The sequence below is a fragment of the Berghia stephanieae genome, chromosome 1 (genome assembly GCF_034508935.2).
Source record: "Berghia stephanieae isolate SIO BIC M18660-M18661 chromosome 1, UCSD_Bste_1.3, whole genome shotgun sequence".
NCBI lineage: Eukaryota > Metazoa > Mollusca > Gastropoda > Nudibranchia > Aeolidiidae > Berghia > Berghia stephanieae.
This window is the reverse complement of record NC_088360.1, coordinates 11,257,585-11,279,327: the sequence shown is the minus strand read 5'-3', so window position 1 is coordinate 11,279,327 and position 21,743 is coordinate 11,257,585. Positions and strand designations below refer to the sequence as shown.

Below are 21,743 nucleotides of genomic sequence, written 5' to 3'. Positions count from 1 at the left end.
TTTTTTTTCTGCCCCCACCCTCATCCTTTCTACCAGCAGTGATTTGGTAGCTGGTCTGTTAGCTCTGGTGGAAAGTACTTTGCGATAGACTGGCGCCTTATCAATGAGGGAGCAAGCAATTGCAATTCTCCATTTCACGTTATAACAACCGGGATAAAGTCCGGCTCCATGAGCCTAATGGCTCTGAAAGACTACGTTTGGTTATTGCAGAGCTGAAATTCCCTTTCTAATCAAGTTGATGCGCATGGTGAGTTTGTGAAAGACGATCAGACCCCTGAATTAAAGAGTTTATTATAAGCATTTGTAAAGACTTTGCTGCAATGCACTGATTAAACATCCATCACATTTTGGCAAAAACTTCCAAGTTCAAGTTTGTTTGTTTGTTGTTGTACAAAACTGAAGATGCATTGATTATCCATCAAAACAAACATCTGATGTAAACAGTAATCACCCATATTGTCCAGGTAGACAAATTGGGGGTGAAAAATCTAAAGGAGAAAGACAACGAAAGTTCATGAGGTGGAACTTGAACTTTGACCGTCCGGGTCAAAGTGTAATGTCTTTACCACTCATCCACCTTGCCCTAACTCCATAATACCCTTCATAATATGTTGATTGACTAAAATGACCCAAGAATTATAAAAAAAAAATGTATTGTACACCCCCCAGGGTTCACCAAATTTAATAGTGTGAACTGAGGGCGTACAACATATCGGCATAAGCTAATATAGTCACTCTATAACAGTTCCTGTATGTAATGAGTGGATTTTATTATTGCCCCCATGAAGATCGATGCAATATTTGAGTAGGTATATCTATGCGGCTATGTGGTCTTTCAGATCGGAAGGTCCTGGGTCCGAACCTCTCTCGGCACATAGTTGAGTCATTGGAAAAGGCTCCTTACCGACATTCTCACCGTACTCAGGTGTAAAATGAGTACCTGGCCGTTAACAGCGTTGTCTCTGTCCGAAAAAAAATATGATATTGCCTTACAGGCGTCATGTCTTGTCCTAAATGTTAAATGTTGCTGTTGAACAGGGAACCTATGTAAAGCGCTTTGGGGGCACGTTTAGTGGATATCGCGCTATATAAAAGCTCAAAGCACAATTTTTATAGTGTGACGACAAGCTTTTAAGTATAAGTCAAAAGTGTGTAGATTTTTTTAAAAGGTTGACAAGCACTGTCCCACGTGTTGTTTATACTGTTTTTAAGGGTTTTACGCCGCTTAGCGACACAGTTAGGTAATTTCAGCGCCAGTAAAAAAGGAAGGACATGGAATTTTTTTTTTTAATTTGCAATTGAAAGCACAAGAGAAAAATTAAGACAAAGGGGAAGGGTTCAAAAAGGGAACATATGTAAATTCCAAGAGCACACTATCAGTATACCAAGTCTGAGATCTAAAAGTCTAATCCAGACACAAGCACAGGTCCCCATTAAGAGGAATGAACTCAAATGTTTACAAACCATTATGCATTTAAAACATATAATGAAACAGATAGATGATTTACAAGGCAAAAATATCATCTCCCAAAACAATAACTATACCTTTGACTACTTCCCTCTCAGCCAAGGACTTAGGCCAGGGCTAGGACAAAACTAAGTAATCCCATTCCAAGACAAAGACAGAAAGCAACTCGGAAAACAGTGGGAGGTCAAAGACCACACCCAGGCAATGTCCTAGACACAATTCTTCTTTGAAGACTTCTTCTAAGTTTTGGGTTGAAGTTTTTTTTTTTCTTGGACGAATTGGGGGTCACTTTAGTCGATCAATGCAAGAAAAAAAAGCGAGTTTGTATTTTTTTTTTTGGTTAACATATGATAAAAGAGCATTTTGGTTCGCAAGGCTGTTTGGGTCATAAAAGGATGTAAACACAAATATAACATATTATAATATCAGACAATAATAGACAATTGAACCAATTTCTGTTTTAACTCTTTATTATCATGATAAAGCGAAATGTTACCATTGTATTGAAAATGAAATCAGAACAAGATAATACTCTCTCTCTCTCTCTCTCTCTCTCTCTCTCTCTCTCTCTCTCTCACACACACACACACACACACACACTCACTCGCGCACACACATACACATATACACACAAAGATACATAAAAATATGTACAAACACAATATCACATTGACTTATTGAAAATTAATTTTCAGCAGCAACTACTTCAGTTGAGTTTCAAAGAAAACTTATGATAAATATGAGTTAGGAATCTGAATAAATGAAAACAAATCAAAGTATTATTTTTCTGAATCGCCAAACGTATAAATATTCCAATATATTAAATTATGGGTTCAAAGTCAACAAACAAATCTTAAATCTTTACAATAATATAATATGAATAAATTATTAAATGGGTACTAGTGATAGGAATATGAAGGAACTTGATGTGATTAAAATAAGTTACACAAATAGAAAGAAAAAAGTCTTGAATGACAACAACGTATGGGTAGAATCAACACATGTATTGGTGACGTTGATCGATAATATTGTGTTTGTCGTCAGGTCTGCAATATTCTGGCAAAAACACCATTGTTTATTTTGGCAAGAATTTTTTTTTCTTCAAATAGGCTAGTTATCAATTTAAATGACCACACATTTATCAATAATTCTGAAACTCTTCCTGTCGTAAGTCTCAGATTTAAGAATTTTTGACAAGTGGGGGGTCATCTTAGTTATTTGAGATTTCAAGTTAAGAAAAAAATCTGGCCAAAATGAAAAAGGTGTTATCTATATTTTGCAGAATGCGACTTCAAACAATGAGAAGAGAACTGGGGGCATATTTTCAACTATGCCGAGCTGCCATTAAGCAAAGAAAAGGCGTTTCTCTTCCTATCTCACTCTCTTCCACCATTGCCCAGTGTCTTTAGAGACACAAGTCTTAGTTTCCTGCCTTGAATCAACGGTGGGGCGATGCTTTGACATCATCAATGGTGTATGGTAGGGATGATCCATGGGGGTTGGAGGTCATCCCGGCATGCAACAGTCCAGGGATGGCCCTGTGTGGGTTTCAGTTGACTGCATATTCCTATGACAGAAGAAAGAGGGAGAGAGAATGGTCATTAAACATAAGTACATTGTTTAACCTACTATGATGTCAATTAATTTTTTAACCAGTTATTTTTTATTGACACAAATGTGATTGGGCTACATTGAGATAAGTACTGATTAAAAATGGATGCTTTCATGTATGACTCATTAAACAATTAAGCAATCTTGTTTTTTAAAAAAAAGGAAGAAAATCATCATAATGCCCATCCTCACCCTCGCAGAATGACCTGCAATTTCTAATAGCCGGATGCATTGAGGTAAGAAAAGTTCAAGACGGATGTTTGCATTTATGTCTAGACAAACATTTACGCAATCATGAATAAAATAAAGACAATCCCAAGAACGTACATCCTCATCCTCACATTAAATACTGCTATGTTTAATAACCGGATGAAAATGGAAAGAAATAAATTTCGTAATGTAATAAGTTAAGTGTTCTTAACAATAGTAAGTAGTCTCAACAAGCACTTTTTGCAATTGTTGTAGTCGTGATATAGATCTAGATATTAATTTGACTTCTTATATTATGATTGACATCACCAATTTCCATCATTCTCGTGGTATCGTATTTTTTAGGCTTAAAGCAAATTAAGAGAATTAGGAAAATAGATTATCAAGAAGTAAATACAGATCTTAAGCGCTTAGAGTCTGGTGTCTCGGAGTTATAGCGCTATATAAGTTTTCAGCATTATTTCAGCATTATCTCCATGATTTATTCTTTTTCAACACAACACGATCGAATTCGCGTTGAGACAAACATAGACAAAAGGGGGAAAACAACACCAAAAGAGTTCTAGGGGTAAAAAACAAAAGAATGGTATTGTGAATATAAGAATGATCAAACATTCGAAATAGAGAGGGGTAGAGAGAGAAAGAGAGAGAGAGAGAGAGAGAGAGAGAGAGAGAGAGAGAGAGAGAGAGAGAGAGAGAGAGGGGGGGGGGGGGAATAAGACCGAAATTGAAGGAAAAGACACAGTAATTACTTGACAGATTTAAATGTATCTTCCTTAAAAGAGACTAACCAACCTTGAGATGAATATTGAAGATGAGCAATGATAGAATGGCATTCAATCAGGGAGAGGGATGACACAAGTATGATTGTTGTCCTCCGCGAATAGACACGTCTTGTAGTATTCAGCTACGATTTCATCCTCCTTGCTTGGGTGGCTCTCGGGGTACTGAAATATGAAGAAGAAAAAGAAAAAAAAAGATAAAAATAAAATATAATATATGTAACAATAATAAAAAATAAGAAGAAGAAGAAGCAGAAGAATAAGAATCATCATCTTCATCATCATCATCATCTTCATCATCATCATCATCATCATCATCATCATCATCATCGTATTCATCATCAACATCATCATTATCATCATCATAAAATTTATAAGAATATTTTTTTATAAATAAAATAATAATAATAATAATAATAATAATAATAATAACAAAAATAATAATAATAATAATAATAATAATAATAATCATAATCATAATCATAATCATAATCATAATCATAATAATAATAATAATAATAATAATAATAATAATAATAATAATAATAATAATAATAATAATAATAACCTCTCACCTGAATGAGAAGACAATCCACACAACTGTCGGAGGACATGTTTGTCAGGGAAGGTCTGACAGTGCTGATGCCTGCATTATCCATCGAGTCCTCGCGACCTAGAACTAGCTTGGTCAGTTTGTCCGCATTGTCAACCTGTCGACAAGTATGAAATAATATGGTTTGAAGATTAAAAAAAACGTTTTAGGTGGCAAGTAGGCAGAGACAAAACCAACCCAAATAATAATCCCACAGAGGAGGGGGGAGGGGGAGAGGAAGCAGAAGAAGAAGAAGAAGAAGAAGAAGAAGAAGAAGAAGAAGAAGAAGAAGAAGAAGAAGAAGAAGAAGAAGAAGAAGAAGAAGAAGAAGAAGAAGAAGAAGAAGATGAAGAAGGAGGAGGAGGAGGAGGAGGAGGAGAAAAAGAAGAAGAATGACGATGATGATGTGGATGATGATGAGGAGAAGGAGGAGGAGGATAGGGATGGAGGGATGGAAAAAGAGTGTGATGTGGAATGAATGTGGAGGAAGAAGAGGAGAATGAGGCGACGGAAGAAGAGATCGAGGAGGAAAAGGAGGATGGGGGTGACGAGGAAGACGTGGTGATGTCGATGTTGCAAGTGCTAGTGATGTTGGCGCTGGTGGAATGAGAAGAAGAAGAAGAGGTGATAAAGGATGGAAGAGGATAAATATATAGGGCCTGAGAACAAAACGCTTCTTTGGTTATAATCATAGCCACCTTTCAAATATGCCAAACAGCCGAATTTGTAACCCCACAATTTATGAGCATTTATCACAATAATGACAGCAATTGCATTGCCATTCTTCCGTCACCATGTTTATTTTTCAACAGCCTGTGTTGAAATTGTGAGTAAAGTTCAGGATCCGAGGGTCTGATTATTCGGGTATTAGGCATGTTACTGAAGTTGGCTATAGTTAAAATGCATTTCTGCGATCATTGTTCTCTTCGTAATAAGCGTTACACTGCATCAAGCAGTGAATATTTGCAAACAAGCATTCGAATGCAAATCCACATTGCAAGTAATAAAAGTGGCAGCAAAATCTATTGCGCTTTATTTTATGAGCGAACGTTAGTGAGAGAACAAACATTTTTGAATTGCTCTATTCTGTCTCACGTGATATCGGTAAAAATGTAAACAAACATGATATTTGACCTAACACCAGCTTGCACTCTGTGCAAAGGTCATGAACAACTTCTAATCCAATGAAAATGCAGGAAATAATGAGATTACGATGGAGTTCCCATTCCAAATGTTGCGACCTTGGCAACGTATTATCTATCTGACCGACTCTTAAACAGCTCCAGCTGTTGTGTCAATGTCGGTCATGCCTGAGTCGATTGTCCTCTCGGATGGAAGTTAAACGGGCATTCAGTTGAAACTTAAGTCGATCATTGGTCTTGACCGACACAGAACATAATATACGCATTAGAAGAAGCGCAACCCCCATTAGAGTGTGGGAGGAAGAAAAGGTGGAAGATGGCAAGGTTAAGAGGTAAAAGTAAGGGTGGGCGACGGTGGAGGAGGAAGAGGATGAGAAGGATGAGGATAATAATGATGTTGATGTTGATGGTGATGGTGGTGGTGGTAGTGGTGGTGGTGGTGATAATAATGATAAGAAAGAACTTTGAACTTTAAAACATCACATTATCATCATGTTGTGTCCAATAATTTATCACCTATCCAAATGACGCGAAAAGAAAGTGAATGACGTATCAATTTAAATTTACCTTGACCAATCGGATATCGTATTCCGTGCAGAATGCTTCAATCAACATGTGTTTAATCTGGACTGACACGCCAATCACTCCATCAGTGGACTCTGGCAGGACACACAGCATCGTGTTGAATGGGTCTCTGGGTTAAAAAAAAAAAACAAAAACAAAATAGGTTCAGCATTTTAAAAAGTCGTCTGCAATGGAACCGTAACGAGTTTTTCTGGCTAAAATTTGAAAAATGTGTTTTTCCAGAGTTCGGCAGTTCAACCATCCTTCCAATAAAAGATATATTACTGAAATTAAATTCTAACAATTTGAATTTAGATCTGTAACAAGATTGATACGGTGGTTCACTAATAAACCAATTCATTGCTAGACACATTCTCATCATTCTACACTTTGGAGAGAAAGAAAGTTTACAATATTATTGATCGATCGAAATTCTTCCCCATCTCGCCCCCCAAATAATAATAATAATAATAATAATAATAATAATAATAATAATAATAATAATAATAATAATAATAATAATAATAATAATAATAATAATAATAATAACAATAAAATAAAATAAAAAAGGCATAATTCTGAGACTGGAAACTAAGAATGTTTGACGCGTTGCGAGTCAATTTAATCGATAAAATGTCTTGCCAAAAGATCGTCGATGCATGGTAGAACTGGCTCACGTCAAGATACATAAAACAGAATACGGTCAATTAAATCAACGGGGTGTCTAGTTTCTGGTTTATGAGTTGCATATGACTGGTAGCATAACGTTATGCTTTCTAGTTAGTATAATATTAATATAGACCATGTGCTACGATACAGTTCTTGGCGTACACTGATGAAACACTTTCTTTTTCAGTTTGATCAGAGAATTTTCCCTTCATATAATCAAGGATTAATATGACTTGTAAGAAAACATTATCATCCGAGGCTTTATTGGAGGATTTGGGGGAGGAGAAGGAGGGTGAGGAGGAGGAGGGCAACGACAACGACGAGGAGGTGAGGAGTAGGATGATGAAGAGTAAGAGGAGAGGTAGAGGAGAAGGGGGAGGAGGAGGGGGAGGTGGTGGAAAGAAGAAGAAGAAGAAGAAGAAGAAGAAGAAGAAGAAGAAGAAGAAGAAGAAGAAGAAGAAGAAGAAGAAGAAGAAGAAGAAGAAGAAGAAGAAGAAGAAGAAGAAGAAGAAGAAGAAGAAGAAGAAGAAGAAGAAGGAAATCATTTATTTGTTATTTTTCTTATATTTGATATTTGTTTTGTTTTGCATGATATGAAAATATAACAGTCATCACATGCCTGATCACTGTTGTTCCGATGCACGTGCGATTGTTTATCTTCACGAACCATCACAGCCACGTGATACATCTCACCTATTTAGTCACAACTGACTCTTTGTTTCCACTAATCGATAACATAATATCAAGACGACAATATATCGGTTATGATGATGATGATGATGATGATGATGATGATGATGATGATGATGATGATGATGATGATGATGATGATGGTGATAATGATGAGGCCCACAGTTGGAAACAGCCACATATAAATAAACTTCACGACAATTACTTGTTTCTTGAAGATGTGTAACATAAAATTAAAAAAAAAACATATCATGGTCAATTGTTCGGTTAAATCAAAGTTATTTATAAGTATTAGTAGTATTATTACGCCAAACTTCTAAAACTTTCTACGCAATAAATTTAACCAAAGTGCCAGGATGGACATGCGATTACATATGAGAAACTGTGTTTTTTTTCCTAGCAAAATCGGTACGTAGGTATACTGTACTTCATCGAATTTGAGACGGCCTGGTGCCTCCCTGGAAGGTAAATCGTCTTTTTGTTTTGTTTCTTTCAAGGTAAATGACGCCGTTTCGTGGGTCAAAAGTGCACGAACCTATAGATAAACAATTACTGCTATATTGCCCTCACTAGAAAATATATCTTATTTCCTTTTGGCCGAAAAAAAATATTATTTCAAATTTCGTTGAATCAAGATGGCTCCCAACTTTTCGAAAAACTATTAAACATTATATTTTAAATAAATTCAGGTTTAGTTGTTTGTTTTGGGTTTTATTTTTTTCTATTTATTTATTTTTTGTTTTGTTTTGTTTTGTTTCTGTAGTTTTTTGTTTTTTTTTTTTAAGTTGAGGGTCATCTAAATCTCTCCGACAACTTGAGAAACTCTGACAGTTATGAGAAATGTACTTGTCAATTGAAAACAAACATTTCTATCACAGAAAGACATAATTCCTGTGATCACAGGGCCATAACCTAACACCACTCCATACAAGGGTTGGGTCTATTCTTTCAATGTTGAAGTTGCAACAGCATGCATTAGATTGGATTGGAATGGAATTCATCGATATTTAAAATGAAAAAAATTCTGTCCGAGTTTGAAAATGGCGTTCTGACGGAGTAAAGTAGTAACATTTTTATTTTGGCACGGTTCCATTCATCATGGTACAGAGCCATAACCTAACACCAACCGCCACAACACAAAGATGCTGCGTCTATCTTCAAAATTGAAGCTGCTGTAGTATCGATTGGAATTCATCAATTTTTAATTTTTTTTTTAATCTGGTCAAAATTGAAAACGGCGCTTTAGTGGTGTAGGTAATAGCAGTTATTATTCTGGCAAAGTTCCATATCAACGGTAAACTAGTCTTTATACCAAGCACATAATTGTTCTGCGTCATGGCTAGGAAGTCACCAAGTTGAATCCGGTTTGAAGAAAGAATAGAATGTAAGAAAAATGAAAAAAAAAATATTAAACGATAGCGAGTTTGTTCAGTGACGCTATGAGTGACAATGATCGCAGTATCTCACCCCGGCGTTGTGTTCCTGGGCATTTTAATACATTTGCCCACTTAACCCATAATAAGTAAAGAAGGATCCATCAATAAGCTCAGATAGACAAAGTAAAAGTTTTCGTACATTAAGGTCTCCTAAATCCCCTGTTAGGGGGATAGTGAAGCACCGTAAAGCGCACAAATACGGGGAAACCAAGAAAATGCGCTATACTATAAACTTGCATAATTTATCTCATGCACATAGTTATTTTAACACTCCGCATATTATCTATTTCACAATGAAATGTTATATATCGGGCTGGACAATACACACTAACACACACACACACATACACATACACACATACACACACACACACACACATACACACACACATACACACACACATACACACACAAACACACACTAACACACACACACTAACACACACATACACATACACACAAACACACACACTAACACACACACACATACACACACACATACACACATAAACACACACACACATACACACACAAACACACACAAACACACACTAACACACACACACATACACACACAAACACACACAAACACACACACTAACACACACACATACACACACAAACACACACTAACACACACACACTAACACACATACACACACATAAACACACACATACACACACAAACACACACATACACACACATACACACACACATACACACAAACACACACAAACACACACTAACACACACACACACACAAACACACACACACATACACACTAACACACACACATACACACTACACACACAAACAACACCAAACAACAATAGACACAACCCATACGCACGAATACATGCCTTTGACGTCAACCAATCGTCAAACAACAGGAGATCGATACAGACAAATCGATATATCAATGACATTGGTTTTATATTCTTCACAACGGGTGTTAACCAAACACAACCTATTAGCATTGTGATGTTCTTTCTAACATTATCTTTGTTCTAAATTAACAAAAGACACCCTTGTATTAGGTACCTACGAACGTATTGGTTAAAATATAATATTATTAAAGTGAAGGTCAACAAAAACCTATAAAACTTCGAGACCAGTAATAAAACGAGTCCACAAGGACGAATGGATAGGGGTGAGGAATGTGTGTAAATAATACTTCTTTTTGTTTTGTTTGTTTGTTTTGGGTTTTTTTTTTTTGTTTTGTTTTGTTTTTTGTTGTTTTTTTTGTTGTTTTTTTTTTTTTTTTTTGTAAAGGACGGCGTGACATGTTTTTGTATACAAGGATAAACCAGTTAACTGTCGTACTCTGGAGTGACTCGTCTTTAAAAAGTTGGCGAGAAAAAACGTCCTTAAAAATATCGATCGATTTAAATGACCCTTGACTTCATGAAGTCCCAGGTTCCAGAGTTTCTGCCAAGGCAAGGTTCATTTAAATTGATCGATATTTGTTTTCAACAGTACAGCAATTGATTGGTCAAATCGAGTCTATAACAATGAATGTATAAATAATAGAATTTTTTGTAAAGGAGATCGTGATACGCAACAAGGATACAAGGATTAAGTAACATTATTATCAGTCACAAAGGGAATGCATTATTCCCCCCGAGTTCTGAGAAGAGAAGGAGTTAAATATATTTGACGTATAATTCAAATCACATATATTATAGTATTCAATCAACGACATGCAATACAACATTTTTTTTTATTGACTGTGACACAGAGGGCTCAGAAATAATTTAATTGTAATGAGAGGGTACAAAACAAAATGTACCACAGCTTTTCTTACTTCTTTCTTTCTTACCTTTTTTCGCTTCTCTTTTCTTTTTATTTTGTGTGCTCTGTTTTGTATTTGTTGGGGGGGGGGGGTGCTGTTTGTTTTATTGCGGGGTTTTTTGTTCGTTTTTTGTTGTTGTTGTTTTGTTGTGTATATATGATTGTTTGTTTTAAGCATGTTTACATTACGAATTCGTGATCCATTAAAAGGAAAATGTCCTTTAAGCTAATTTCCCCTTTGCTGTCTTTTCATTTCTGTCTTTCTTTCTTTTGGTTTTGATTAAACCAGCCCATCCTATCAGGAAACTTTATGAACCTTTTAATCTCAATTTCAACTCACAACATTATGCCTGTAGAACATATTAAAACCAACAACATGCACTTGATTACAGGACAAATACGTTTGGTTGTCTCTTGTCTACCAGGTGGAAGTATAATTTGATATAATACATTCTTCACAAAGAAAGAAATGTTTTGCTGACTTCAAGACACATTTCATTGCAAACTCGATACACCCAAGAATTTCTGGCAGGGTAGGGGGTCATTCGATCTTTGTTTGGAAACATTAGGACACGTGGTTATCACGTGGTGTTACCTAGGGGCAATATATATCAGTAGGTCTGATAACCGAAGACGATTATGGCCTTAATATTGTTGTGATCGACAATATTTTGGGTTGGTTTGAGAGCAATTCCATTACAACAATGAGCCCAGCCCATAACAATTCGGGTTATCAGACCTGCAACTAAAAATACACGTCGGGTGTTACTAATAAAAGTAGATCCGAAAAGATCCGAAAAATTTCTTTAAAAAATTTTCAAGTTAATTGCCTACTTGCTTCTTAGCTATGTATTAATGTAATTAACAGGATATTCTCCTACTGTCGTGACAACGTTCTGCATAATATATGTATAACCACTTGTACCGGTCAGAAAGCCACGTAAAAATTTAGATATCTCTTATTGACTTTTTTAAAAGTGACCTTTCTATTCGTAGCTTTTGACCTATTAGTATCTTTTGGCACCTGGCCAACCAGTTGAATGAGCCAGCTCATCCCCATTGATTTATTTTATAGTCCAGGTATATCGAGAAATAAGGAAATCATGGTATTATTATGGTTCTAACTCCCCAATAAATTGCTACAAAAGACTATTCTATTGCAATGCAAATTGTATGGGAAGTTTGCACAAAAGGCCAGCGTTTGATTGGTTACGTCAGAATGTTGTGCTTAGTTCCCATAACCTCTGGAGTGTAAATGGGTCACAAGATCTAGGTTAAATCTCGCTAAAAGTACATTGCATCATCATCATCATCATTGTTATAATGATTATTATAATCTTTGTTATTATTATAAACAATTCTGAAAATGGGATAGCATGGGATAGCAAAACGAGGTAAAATTCTTGCTTTATATATGCCCCATCACTAGAGAAAGCTCTCTCTCTCTCTCTCTCTCTCTCTCTCTCTCTCTCTCTCTCTCTCTCTCTCTCTCTATCTATCTTAGAGAGAGGAGAGAGAGAGAGAGGAGAGGGGGGAGAGAGAGAGGGGGGGGAGGGAGAGAGAGAGTAAGCATCGACACGAAACAATCAATATACTCACATTTCTAGCAACCTCGCACATTCGTGCACACCGGACGTGAGTCGGCCTTGGTCCAAAGCCTGCCACACAGCCTCTCTCAACGCCTCCCCCGCGTTGTACACCAGTCTGTTGAGAGAAAAAAAATAGAACATGTAACTAATTAATGCGATGCGTTTTGGGTAAAATATTCACAAATTATGTGCAACCTTTGTACGGTTGTAAAGATAGGCACCATCTCATCACTCTGGCATTTTCAAATTTTGCCTAGTTCATATACGTTAGCGCTTGATGGTCTGTCCTCAATGTAAATTCCTTCCCATACAAATATAAGGAAAATTTCTTTATTGCCCAAACGATGGCAAGACTCTCTTTCTCTGTGACAGAATACTTATGTTCACGGGGCAAAAGTTTTCTGCTGGAAAATGCTATGAGATGTAAATTATCATTTACCAGCTGGCCTAACACGCTGCCCACGCTGTTTCACCATTGAGCTCTCAACATGTTCGAGCCTGTAGTTTTATGAGTCACAGAAGAGGGGAGAGGGAACGAAACTGGACTAGGTCATGAATCAGAGCATCCACGTTTTATTAAATTTGTTTTTGTTTTTGTTTTGTTTTTTTTTTTTGTATGTTTTTTGTTTGTTGTTTTTTTTTTGTTGGTGGTGGTTTGTTCGTTTGTTTTTGGGGGAGGGGGGATTTCATGTATTTCCGCCTCCCTCCAACTACCTTTTAACTATGCTAAAAAGAGTAAAGCATCACTTTTCTAGCCTTGTACAATTTCCATTGACAAGATTGGATAAGTTTACACTAGACTTTGAATCGTGAAAAATCAGCAATCAACATTTTTATACATTTAATTCTAACAGAGAAAAAGAACTAATGTAACAAGCAATTTGAATAAATATTCTATTTTAAAAATAGATGAAAACGTCACACTCTTGGGTTCAAATTACACATTATCAAAATTGGCATGCGTGAAATTTAGGAACTGTATCGCGCTCATATTTGAAGAGCTTAGGCAACGATGATGAGGCTAAATTTAAAATGTCATTCGGCAAATTCAAAACTATTCACAAACCCGCTGCGACAGACCGTAGAGTAATATTTTTCTGTCGTCTATTTGGTTTTTAGAAATGTATTTATGTTTGTATTGCTTTTTTTTGTTGGCTGAAGAAGGGTTTTGAGCCCGAAACGTTCTATGTTTGGTATTTAGTTCTTTTTTAAGGCTGTTATATTCATTTTTTTCAGTACTTTACATTTAAGAACTCATGATACAAACATATTTAATTTCTGCCTGGGAATGTACTTTATATCCGTGCTCTACTATCTAGCAAAACCGCGAATTCGTCATTATTATTATTAGAAAGAAAATGATTTTGCATTAGACAAAGAGCCTCCGACCTTGCTGTGAACACAACATATTGGGTGGATTAAACACTAAAACATTTTATGATCATAATATTATTTGCATCCTGTATAAAACTTGAGGTAAAAAATCAATCTTGACTCTCTTGGATTTTTTCTTTTAACATGCTACATCCGGGATCAAGGTCCACTGTCTGCCTTTCCTATGGAAAACACACGTACGTCTCTATTATTTAACCCGTTAACGGCTGTAGTCTGGAAATACACGTATTTAAAAACAAAAAACTCGTCCTTCAAATATCGATCGATTACAATGATCCTCATCTTGTTATAAACTCCAAAACCTGAGGCTTCGCGGAAACAAGCATGGTGAGTCCATGGAAATGCTCGCTACATACAAAATTGGACGTTCAATTTAAATAAAATGGTCAAAATTTAAACAAATACCTAATTTCCAGTATATATCTGGTTCATCCAGATCTAGTACCATATTGTGACAGTGGGTTACATAGTACGTATGCAGCTAATATCTTTCACGCTTAAAAACCAATAGCGGAAGGGTGGGGGGGGGGGGGAAGGAGTAGCCCGACAGCTCAGTTGGTAGAGCACTCGCCTGACACGCAAAGAGATCCAAGATCGATGCTGTGTGCAGTCGATATTTTTTTTTTCTCTGACCCCTCTGTCCATCCAGTAATGATTGGGTAGCTATTTCTGTTAGATCTGGCAGAGAGTAGTTTGCGATAGACTAGCGTCCTAACCAAAGGATAGCAAGCAATTGCCAATGACTATTTCATGTTATAGAAACCGGGATAAACTCTAAGGGCTCTAAAGGACTACTTGTAAATGAATAGAGATAAAATGTCTGGAGATACAGGTTAGCAACAAGTCTGAGAGACTCGAGCTGATGATTCATGATCGTCCATGACCTACACTTAGCCTTTATTAGAGTAGTATGAGTAAGGTGCTATGCTCTCACATTGAGGTGAATCAGCCACGATGACACACAAATCTCTCTCTCTCTCTCTCTCTCTCTCTCTCTCTCTCTATCTATCTATCTATCTATCATCTATCTTTCTCACTCTCACTCTCTTTATTTATTTATCTTTCTTCACTCTCTCTCTCTCTCTCTCTCTCTCTCTCTCTCTCTCTCTCTCTCTCTATCTATCTATCTATCTATCATCTATCTTTCTCACTCTCACTCTCTTTATTTATTTATCTTTCTTCACTCTCTCTCTCTCTCTCTCTCTCTCTCTCTCTCTCTCTATCTATCTATCTATCTATCATCTATCTTTCTCACTCTCACTCTCTTTATTTATTTATCTTTCTTCACTCTCTCTCTCTCTCTCTCTCTCTCTCTCTCTATCTATCTATCTATCTATCATCTATCTATCTATCATCTATCTTTCTCACTCTCACTCTCTTTATTTTTATCTTTCTTCACTCTCTCTCTCTCTCTCTCTCTCTCTATCTATCTGTCATCTATCTTTCTCACTCTCACTCTCTTTATTTATTTATCTTTCTTCACTCTCTCTCTCTCTCTCTCTCTCTCTCTCTCTCTATCTATCTATCTATCTATCTATCATCTATCTTTCTCACCTCTCACTCTCTTTATTTATTTATTCTCTTCTTCATCTCTCTCTCTCTCTCTCTCTATCTATCTATCTATCTATCATCTATCTTTCTCACTCTCACTCTCTTTATTTTATTTTCTTTTCTATACTTTCTCTTCACTCTCTCTCTCTCTCTCTCTCTCTCTATCTATCTATCTATTTCTCATCTCATCTCTTATTTATTTATCTTTCTTCATCTCTCTTCTCTCTCTCTTCATCTATCATCTATCTATCATCTATCTTTCTCACTCTACTCTTTATTTATTATCTTTCTTCACTCTTCTCTCTCTCTCTCTCTCATCTCTATCTATCTATCTATCTACTATCTATCATACTATCTTCTCTCACTCTCACTCTCTTTATTTATTATTTCTTTCTTCTCTCTCATCTATCTCTTCTCCTCCTCTCTCTCTCTCTATCTATCTATCTATCTATCTATCATCTATCTTTCTCACTCTCACTCTCTTTATTTATTTATCTTTCTTCACTCTCTCTCTCTCTCTCTCTCTCTCTCTCTCTCTATCTATCTATCTATCTATCATCTATCTATCTATCATCTATCTTTCTCACTCTCACTCTCTTTATTTATTTATCTTTCTTCACTCTCTCTCTCTCTCTCTCTCTCTCTCTCTCTCTCTCTCTCTCTCTCTCTCTCTATCTATCTATCTATCTATCATCTATCTTTCTCACTCTCACTCTCTTTATTTATTTATCTTTCTTCACTCTCTCTCTCTCTCTCTCTATCTATCTATCTATCTATCATCTATCTTTCTCACTCTCACTCTCTTTATTTATTTATCTTTCTTCACTCTCTCTCTCTCTCTCTCTCTCTCTCTCTCTCTCTCTCTCTCTCTCTATCTATCTATCTATCATCTATCTTTCTCACTCTTACTCTCTTTATTTATTTATCTTTCTTCACTCTCTCTCTCTCTCTCTCTCTCTCTCTCTCTCTCTATATATATATATATATATATATATATATATATATATATAATCTCCATCGATCTCTATTCAAACTGAGTTGCCGTTCATTCGACCTCTTGTTTGTAAGGTTTGCCAATGTCCCATTGAAAACCACATCTTGACTTCCGTGAAAGTCAAGCGACAGTAAACACTAACATGTTATCCTATTCTTTTCATATTTTTTTTTTCTTTTGCTTTGGGAGGGGAGGGAGGGGGTGATTTTTTCTCCTTGTTCATAAGAGCTTGGATCAGGCAATTTTCTCGCATTGCATCACAAGACTTTGGAGTAAATAGACACCTGATTGACGAATATTGGCAGTGACGAATATTGTTAAAGTGTTAATAAATAATTAAATAATGCTTAACAGGTATTATGCAATCTTACATTGAATAAAAATTTGATTCTCTTGTTTAGGTGCTAACAATTTAAAGAATACGCAGCATCTTAATGAGTACACCAAGTAAGTATACCGGAGTCAAGTGTAAAAGACGATTAAAGTTAAAGTTCAGAGTGTTAAAGGTCATCGGTCAGGTTAACCATAAATTGTGATACAATGTCACATCGACCGATGACCGATACGATCACTGACCCTGTTAACAATGTAATCATAACCAACACTATCCCATTAGTAAAATGACTATAATATATTTACTATTAACATATCGTATTATGTAAATGGTAACATTGTGAATACGATTATAATTTGATATATGGGTGAATTGGTGTGATTATTTATATTCTTTGAAAAAAAATAAAATAAAAAGTCGATCTAGGAGCATTGCCGTACTCGACTCCAGAGTAAATGAGTATCTGGTTACTCGCAAGGGGGTGATGTTAATGAAGTTGGCTTGTAAGACGACTTTTTGAACAATGGAGCCTTTTTAAAAAATTAAATGCTAAAAATAAGGATCTATTCCTGGAGAGACTGAAATAACCGAGGCGTCAGTTGAAGTTCACCGTCGGAAAGCTGGCTCAATACGGCTTGCTAAAGATTATAAAACGCGCCTTCTGAGTACGAATCAAAGACAATATCTCAGTGCCACGCTTTACCCATTCAAATCTCCGCAGTCCATTAACAAATCTAAGATTACCCACAGGATACGAACACACGACCTTTCGTCTAATAGCAAGTGATACACCACTGCTCAAGCGACTCGTCCATATTGATTATTTGCTTTATAACTTACACGTGTCCTTATTATTAACGACACGTATACGTTTGCAATTGGTTCAGGGATGTAAGCAAAGAAGGCAATAATACTTAAACAACGGTGTTACCGAGATATTGATGGCTAGTCGCCAAGTCTAGGTGTAAAACACAAAGATTATTTGAGCTAGCGGTAAAACATGTTTTTGTATTCTACCAATGGCAACCAGAATCACAGACAGTGGAAAGAATAGGTAAGGACCAAAGGTGGTGATTACGTCATGGCTGGCTGATATATAAATTCTTGGAGAGTTTTGACAATTATTTGAAAGGGGGGGGGGGGGGTATTGAAGAGGAGCAGGTAAAAATGGTTCAAGCGTAAACTCGCATTAACTTATCATAATATTTCTTGTCATTAAGCTCGTTCTACAAAGATAAATAGAGCGTTGTATGGAAGCAGTGCCAGAAAAAAAAATAATTTAAAATTGACTATTACAAGATGCAATCACGCGAAGCTGAAACGGCACCCATCGCGTGTCGAAGAGGGGGGAGAACCACAAGTTAACGTCCAAAATATCCCATTTCCACAGTAAACTACGCCATCGCCAACATTGTGATTTGTGTGTATGTGTGTGTGTGTGTGTGTGTGTGTGCGCGCGTGTTTGTGTGAGTGAATTTTGCTTTTTTGTTGTTGTTCTTTTCTGATACTGCACTGAACAATCAAATCTGTACCTGACGACAGTGCATTACTTAAGTAATATATGTAGTGTTTTATAAAAAATGTATGGATTTAACTAGTGAAGGAGAACAAAAAAATGGTGCATTGAGAAATAGTTATGATAAAGATATCAACAGTTGGGTGATTTCCGTGTTTTTGAATTCTGAGAAAGTCAACTAACGCAAATCTGCAGCCATTTCTTTTCTAGGAAACATCTGATAAAGTGTTATGAGATTTTTATAAAAAAGGGTTATCGATTCAAGTATTGAATGGGGAGGAATCATAACAACCTTTGGTGTGCACCAGATTTTTGGATTCTAGGAAAGGCAAAATACACACGTGATCCCAGTCGACTAAAAAACAACGCAATCGATAAAAGAAGTTACAAACCTGACAGCAAGAAGATACAAACAACTTGGGCTTTTTGTGTGTGTGTGTTTTTTTTTTGTTTTTTTTTTGTTGTTTTTTTTTTGGTGTGTTTGTTATTTCTTTTTTGTTTTTGTTTTGTTTTGCTTTTTTTTTTTGGGTTGTTGTTCTTTTGTTTGGGTTTTTTAATATTTTTGTTGTTGCTTACATTGAAAAACGTAAAAAAGCACGGGAGTCGGCACTTTAAGCCTGTTCATTCCATTTTATGCGCACAGAATACGAAACATTTATTTATTACGTAACAGGTAGAAAACAAAAGGACAAACCAGATTACCTGCTAGCATAGAGTGCATACAGGGTTACGCAAATCAAATTACCCAAGATTTGGCGATTGCAAAATTACGCAATCGGTTACCATTACTATTCATTTCATTTCTTCACAGAACGGGTAGATAAGGTAGCAGGTAATAATATTTCATCATCTTCAAACGCTCATTAAGTGAAGAGTTCCCTGGATAAGACATACGATACATATTTTTTAAATCTTCCACCAGGTGAATGAGAATAGCATAAAGTCATCTGTTATCTTACGCAATAGGTCACCTGCCGAAACAACAGAAGCATCCTCATGTTTCTTCTTTTTTGTTTCTTTTCTTACTTATGGCGTTGTTATCTGATTTCCAACTATCTGGGGCAAACTAAAGGTTGTTATAATTTCTCCCCATCCAACCCTTGAATCGATCACCGTTTTATCTCATGCAACAGGTCAACAGTCGACACTATTTTGACCTACAAGGAGTGTCGTCGCCAGAACCGTTTAATTCATTAACTCCGATTGGTTAACCAGTTATTGTTGAAAGGTTATATTGAAACAATGGACTTACACCGACCGACGTGTACATATATACAGGTCTGATATCCGAACCCACTTATGGGCCTAGTTTAACATTGTTGTATAATAATTTGGACAACATTTTGTGTAACTTTTTTAAGCTTTCCATTACAACAATGAGGCCACAGGGAATTGGGTTATCAGACCTCTGCAAATAAGTGCAAATAAGCCCTGGATGTCATCGTTGACGCAATGGGTTGCGTTGATCATTGTGCATTAATCAAATTATATAAAAATATTGCTTATGGTAAATCAAACAATTTTACATTGGAAACATGGCAAATAAGAAAATCCCCCTCCCCCCCCCCCCCCCCCCCCCCCAAAAAAAAATATAACAAAGAGACCCTTCAAGTTATTACAAGAGTACCCTGTTAATGTATTTAACCAGTTGACTGTCGTACTCCAGAACCTTCATCTAGGGGGAACAATTACTCTCTCAAACTTGGGGGAAGAGGGGGGGGGGGAAGAAACTTTGCGAAGTCCCAGGTTTGAGCATTTTAATTTTATTTTGTCTTTTTTTTCCAAGATGAGGTTCATTTAAATCGATCGATCTTTGAAGGACGAGTTTTCTGGCCAAATTTCTATATAGATACGTGTTTTTCCAGAGTACGGCAGTTAACTGGTTAAGCATCAACATATCCATGGGCTTTCCCACTTTAACTCATAGAGCAACTCTTATAAGTGATTGCATCACTTGTTTCATATCCTCGTGCAATACCTAGCTAGTAGCTGGAGTTTGGTTGGAAGCGATGGAGATAAACGAAAACCACCGTTAACCAGTCGATCAAGATTGCCCTTTGACCTAGATTTTACAGCATACGCACGTGACCGTAATAGCTGTCTCTCGTCCATGCAAGGCATGGTTTGCAAACAATTAGACACAATGATTCAGCGCTTATCGCAATGACATAGATTAGGTATAGAATTTCGCATTTGCACTGAATCTAAATATTTAAAAGCAGAACCTTATTAGATGTGTCTACCTATTTAATGCAGGTGAGAGAGATGTAGAGGTCAGAGGTGGGTGTGACCTAGCCCCTCCCTATTTCATCTATAACCTTCGTGGAATTAAAGGGCTCAATGTGCAATACATTAAAGAGGGAGCACCAAGACGGAATTATTTACAATTGAAAATAGAATTTATGTGCAAAACAAAAAAAAAAAAAAAAATTTGTATATAGACTGGACCCCTACACAATTCGCATTAAAAGGAAAGCAAAACAATATATTATCTAATGCATTGCACGACGTCATAAGACAAAGGAAAAATTGAGACACGTCTTTAATTTATTTATCAGGGATTGTTTACACCAGAATGTTGATTTGTCAGCATCATGAACTTATTTGTGCGTTGCGTGTAAAGCATTTAAGTATTTTTCTCTAATTAGCCTATTATTGCGCAACTTACTCTTCGGGTGTCTCCATGCACTTTTTCTTGTTAGTCCTTGTCATGTTTTGAAAATGGGAAAAATCCTTTAACAGGTAGGTAAATATTATTTTGGAGAATTATCTACAGCTTAGCTTTAAAATCAACTTATAATTACAGAAATGCACAGAACAAATTTGAATGGTAAACTTAAGAAATAATTAACTCGTATAATGCAGCGTGTCACAAATCGTTCCCCTCGCTCTGCAAGTCGTTTCTCATATGAAATTATGGTCATGCAGGTTTTCCAAGTCATGCGAGGAACTCGACCTTATTCGTGACTTGAAAGGTTAGGAAAGTTCACATCGATAACGAGGCGGAAAGGCGGAGTTTCGTTCGGAAAAGGGAAATCCCCTACTCGTCCCCATAATCGTGGCCTGCCTCGCCTTGCTCTTCCGAGTTGTAAAACCCGTTTGTGTGACTCATCTCAATAAACGCGTGACTGTTGCATCTGTGACGAAGTAATGAGTGGGGTACCCTGAAATAAACCCGTATAAATAGAAGGGCTGATAGAATCTATCAGCAGATAAAAGTTGTCTGCTAGGAGGGGCAGCAGACAGCACAGCATTTTATGTAAAATTGACAATGTGATTTTCAAATTGATTTTTATTTGTTTATCAGTGGAGGATGATCAAATCCTTCTCCTATTTCGTGATAAGTTTACTTTTTTGTTTTAGTATTTTCTTTCTTTCTTTTTTTTTTTTTGGGGTGGGTGCGGGGG

At 36.4% G+C, this 21,743-nt stretch overlaps 1 protein-coding gene across 1 annotated transcript; it reads right to left on the bottom strand.

The window, feature by feature from the left end:
• Positions 1-1,920: 1,920 nt before the first annotated feature.
• LOC144967879 (growth arrest and DNA damage-inducible protein GADD45 alpha-like) lies at positions 1,921-21,278 on the bottom strand. The gene is made up of 6 exons (XM_078905620.1): positions 21,005-21,278; positions 12,557-12,661; positions 6,373-6,499; positions 4,647-4,781; positions 4,085-4,236; positions 1,921-3,035 (listed from the first exon to the last, which is right to left on the bottom strand). Exons 1-5 carry the CDS (start codon positions 21,046-21,048, stop codon positions 4,126-4,128), a joined length of 522 nt encoding a protein of 173 aa, XP_078761746.1. The 5' UTR covers positions 21,049-21,278; the 3' UTR covers positions 1,921-3,035; positions 4,085-4,125.
• Between the last annotated feature and the right edge of the window lie 465 nt (positions 21,279-21,743).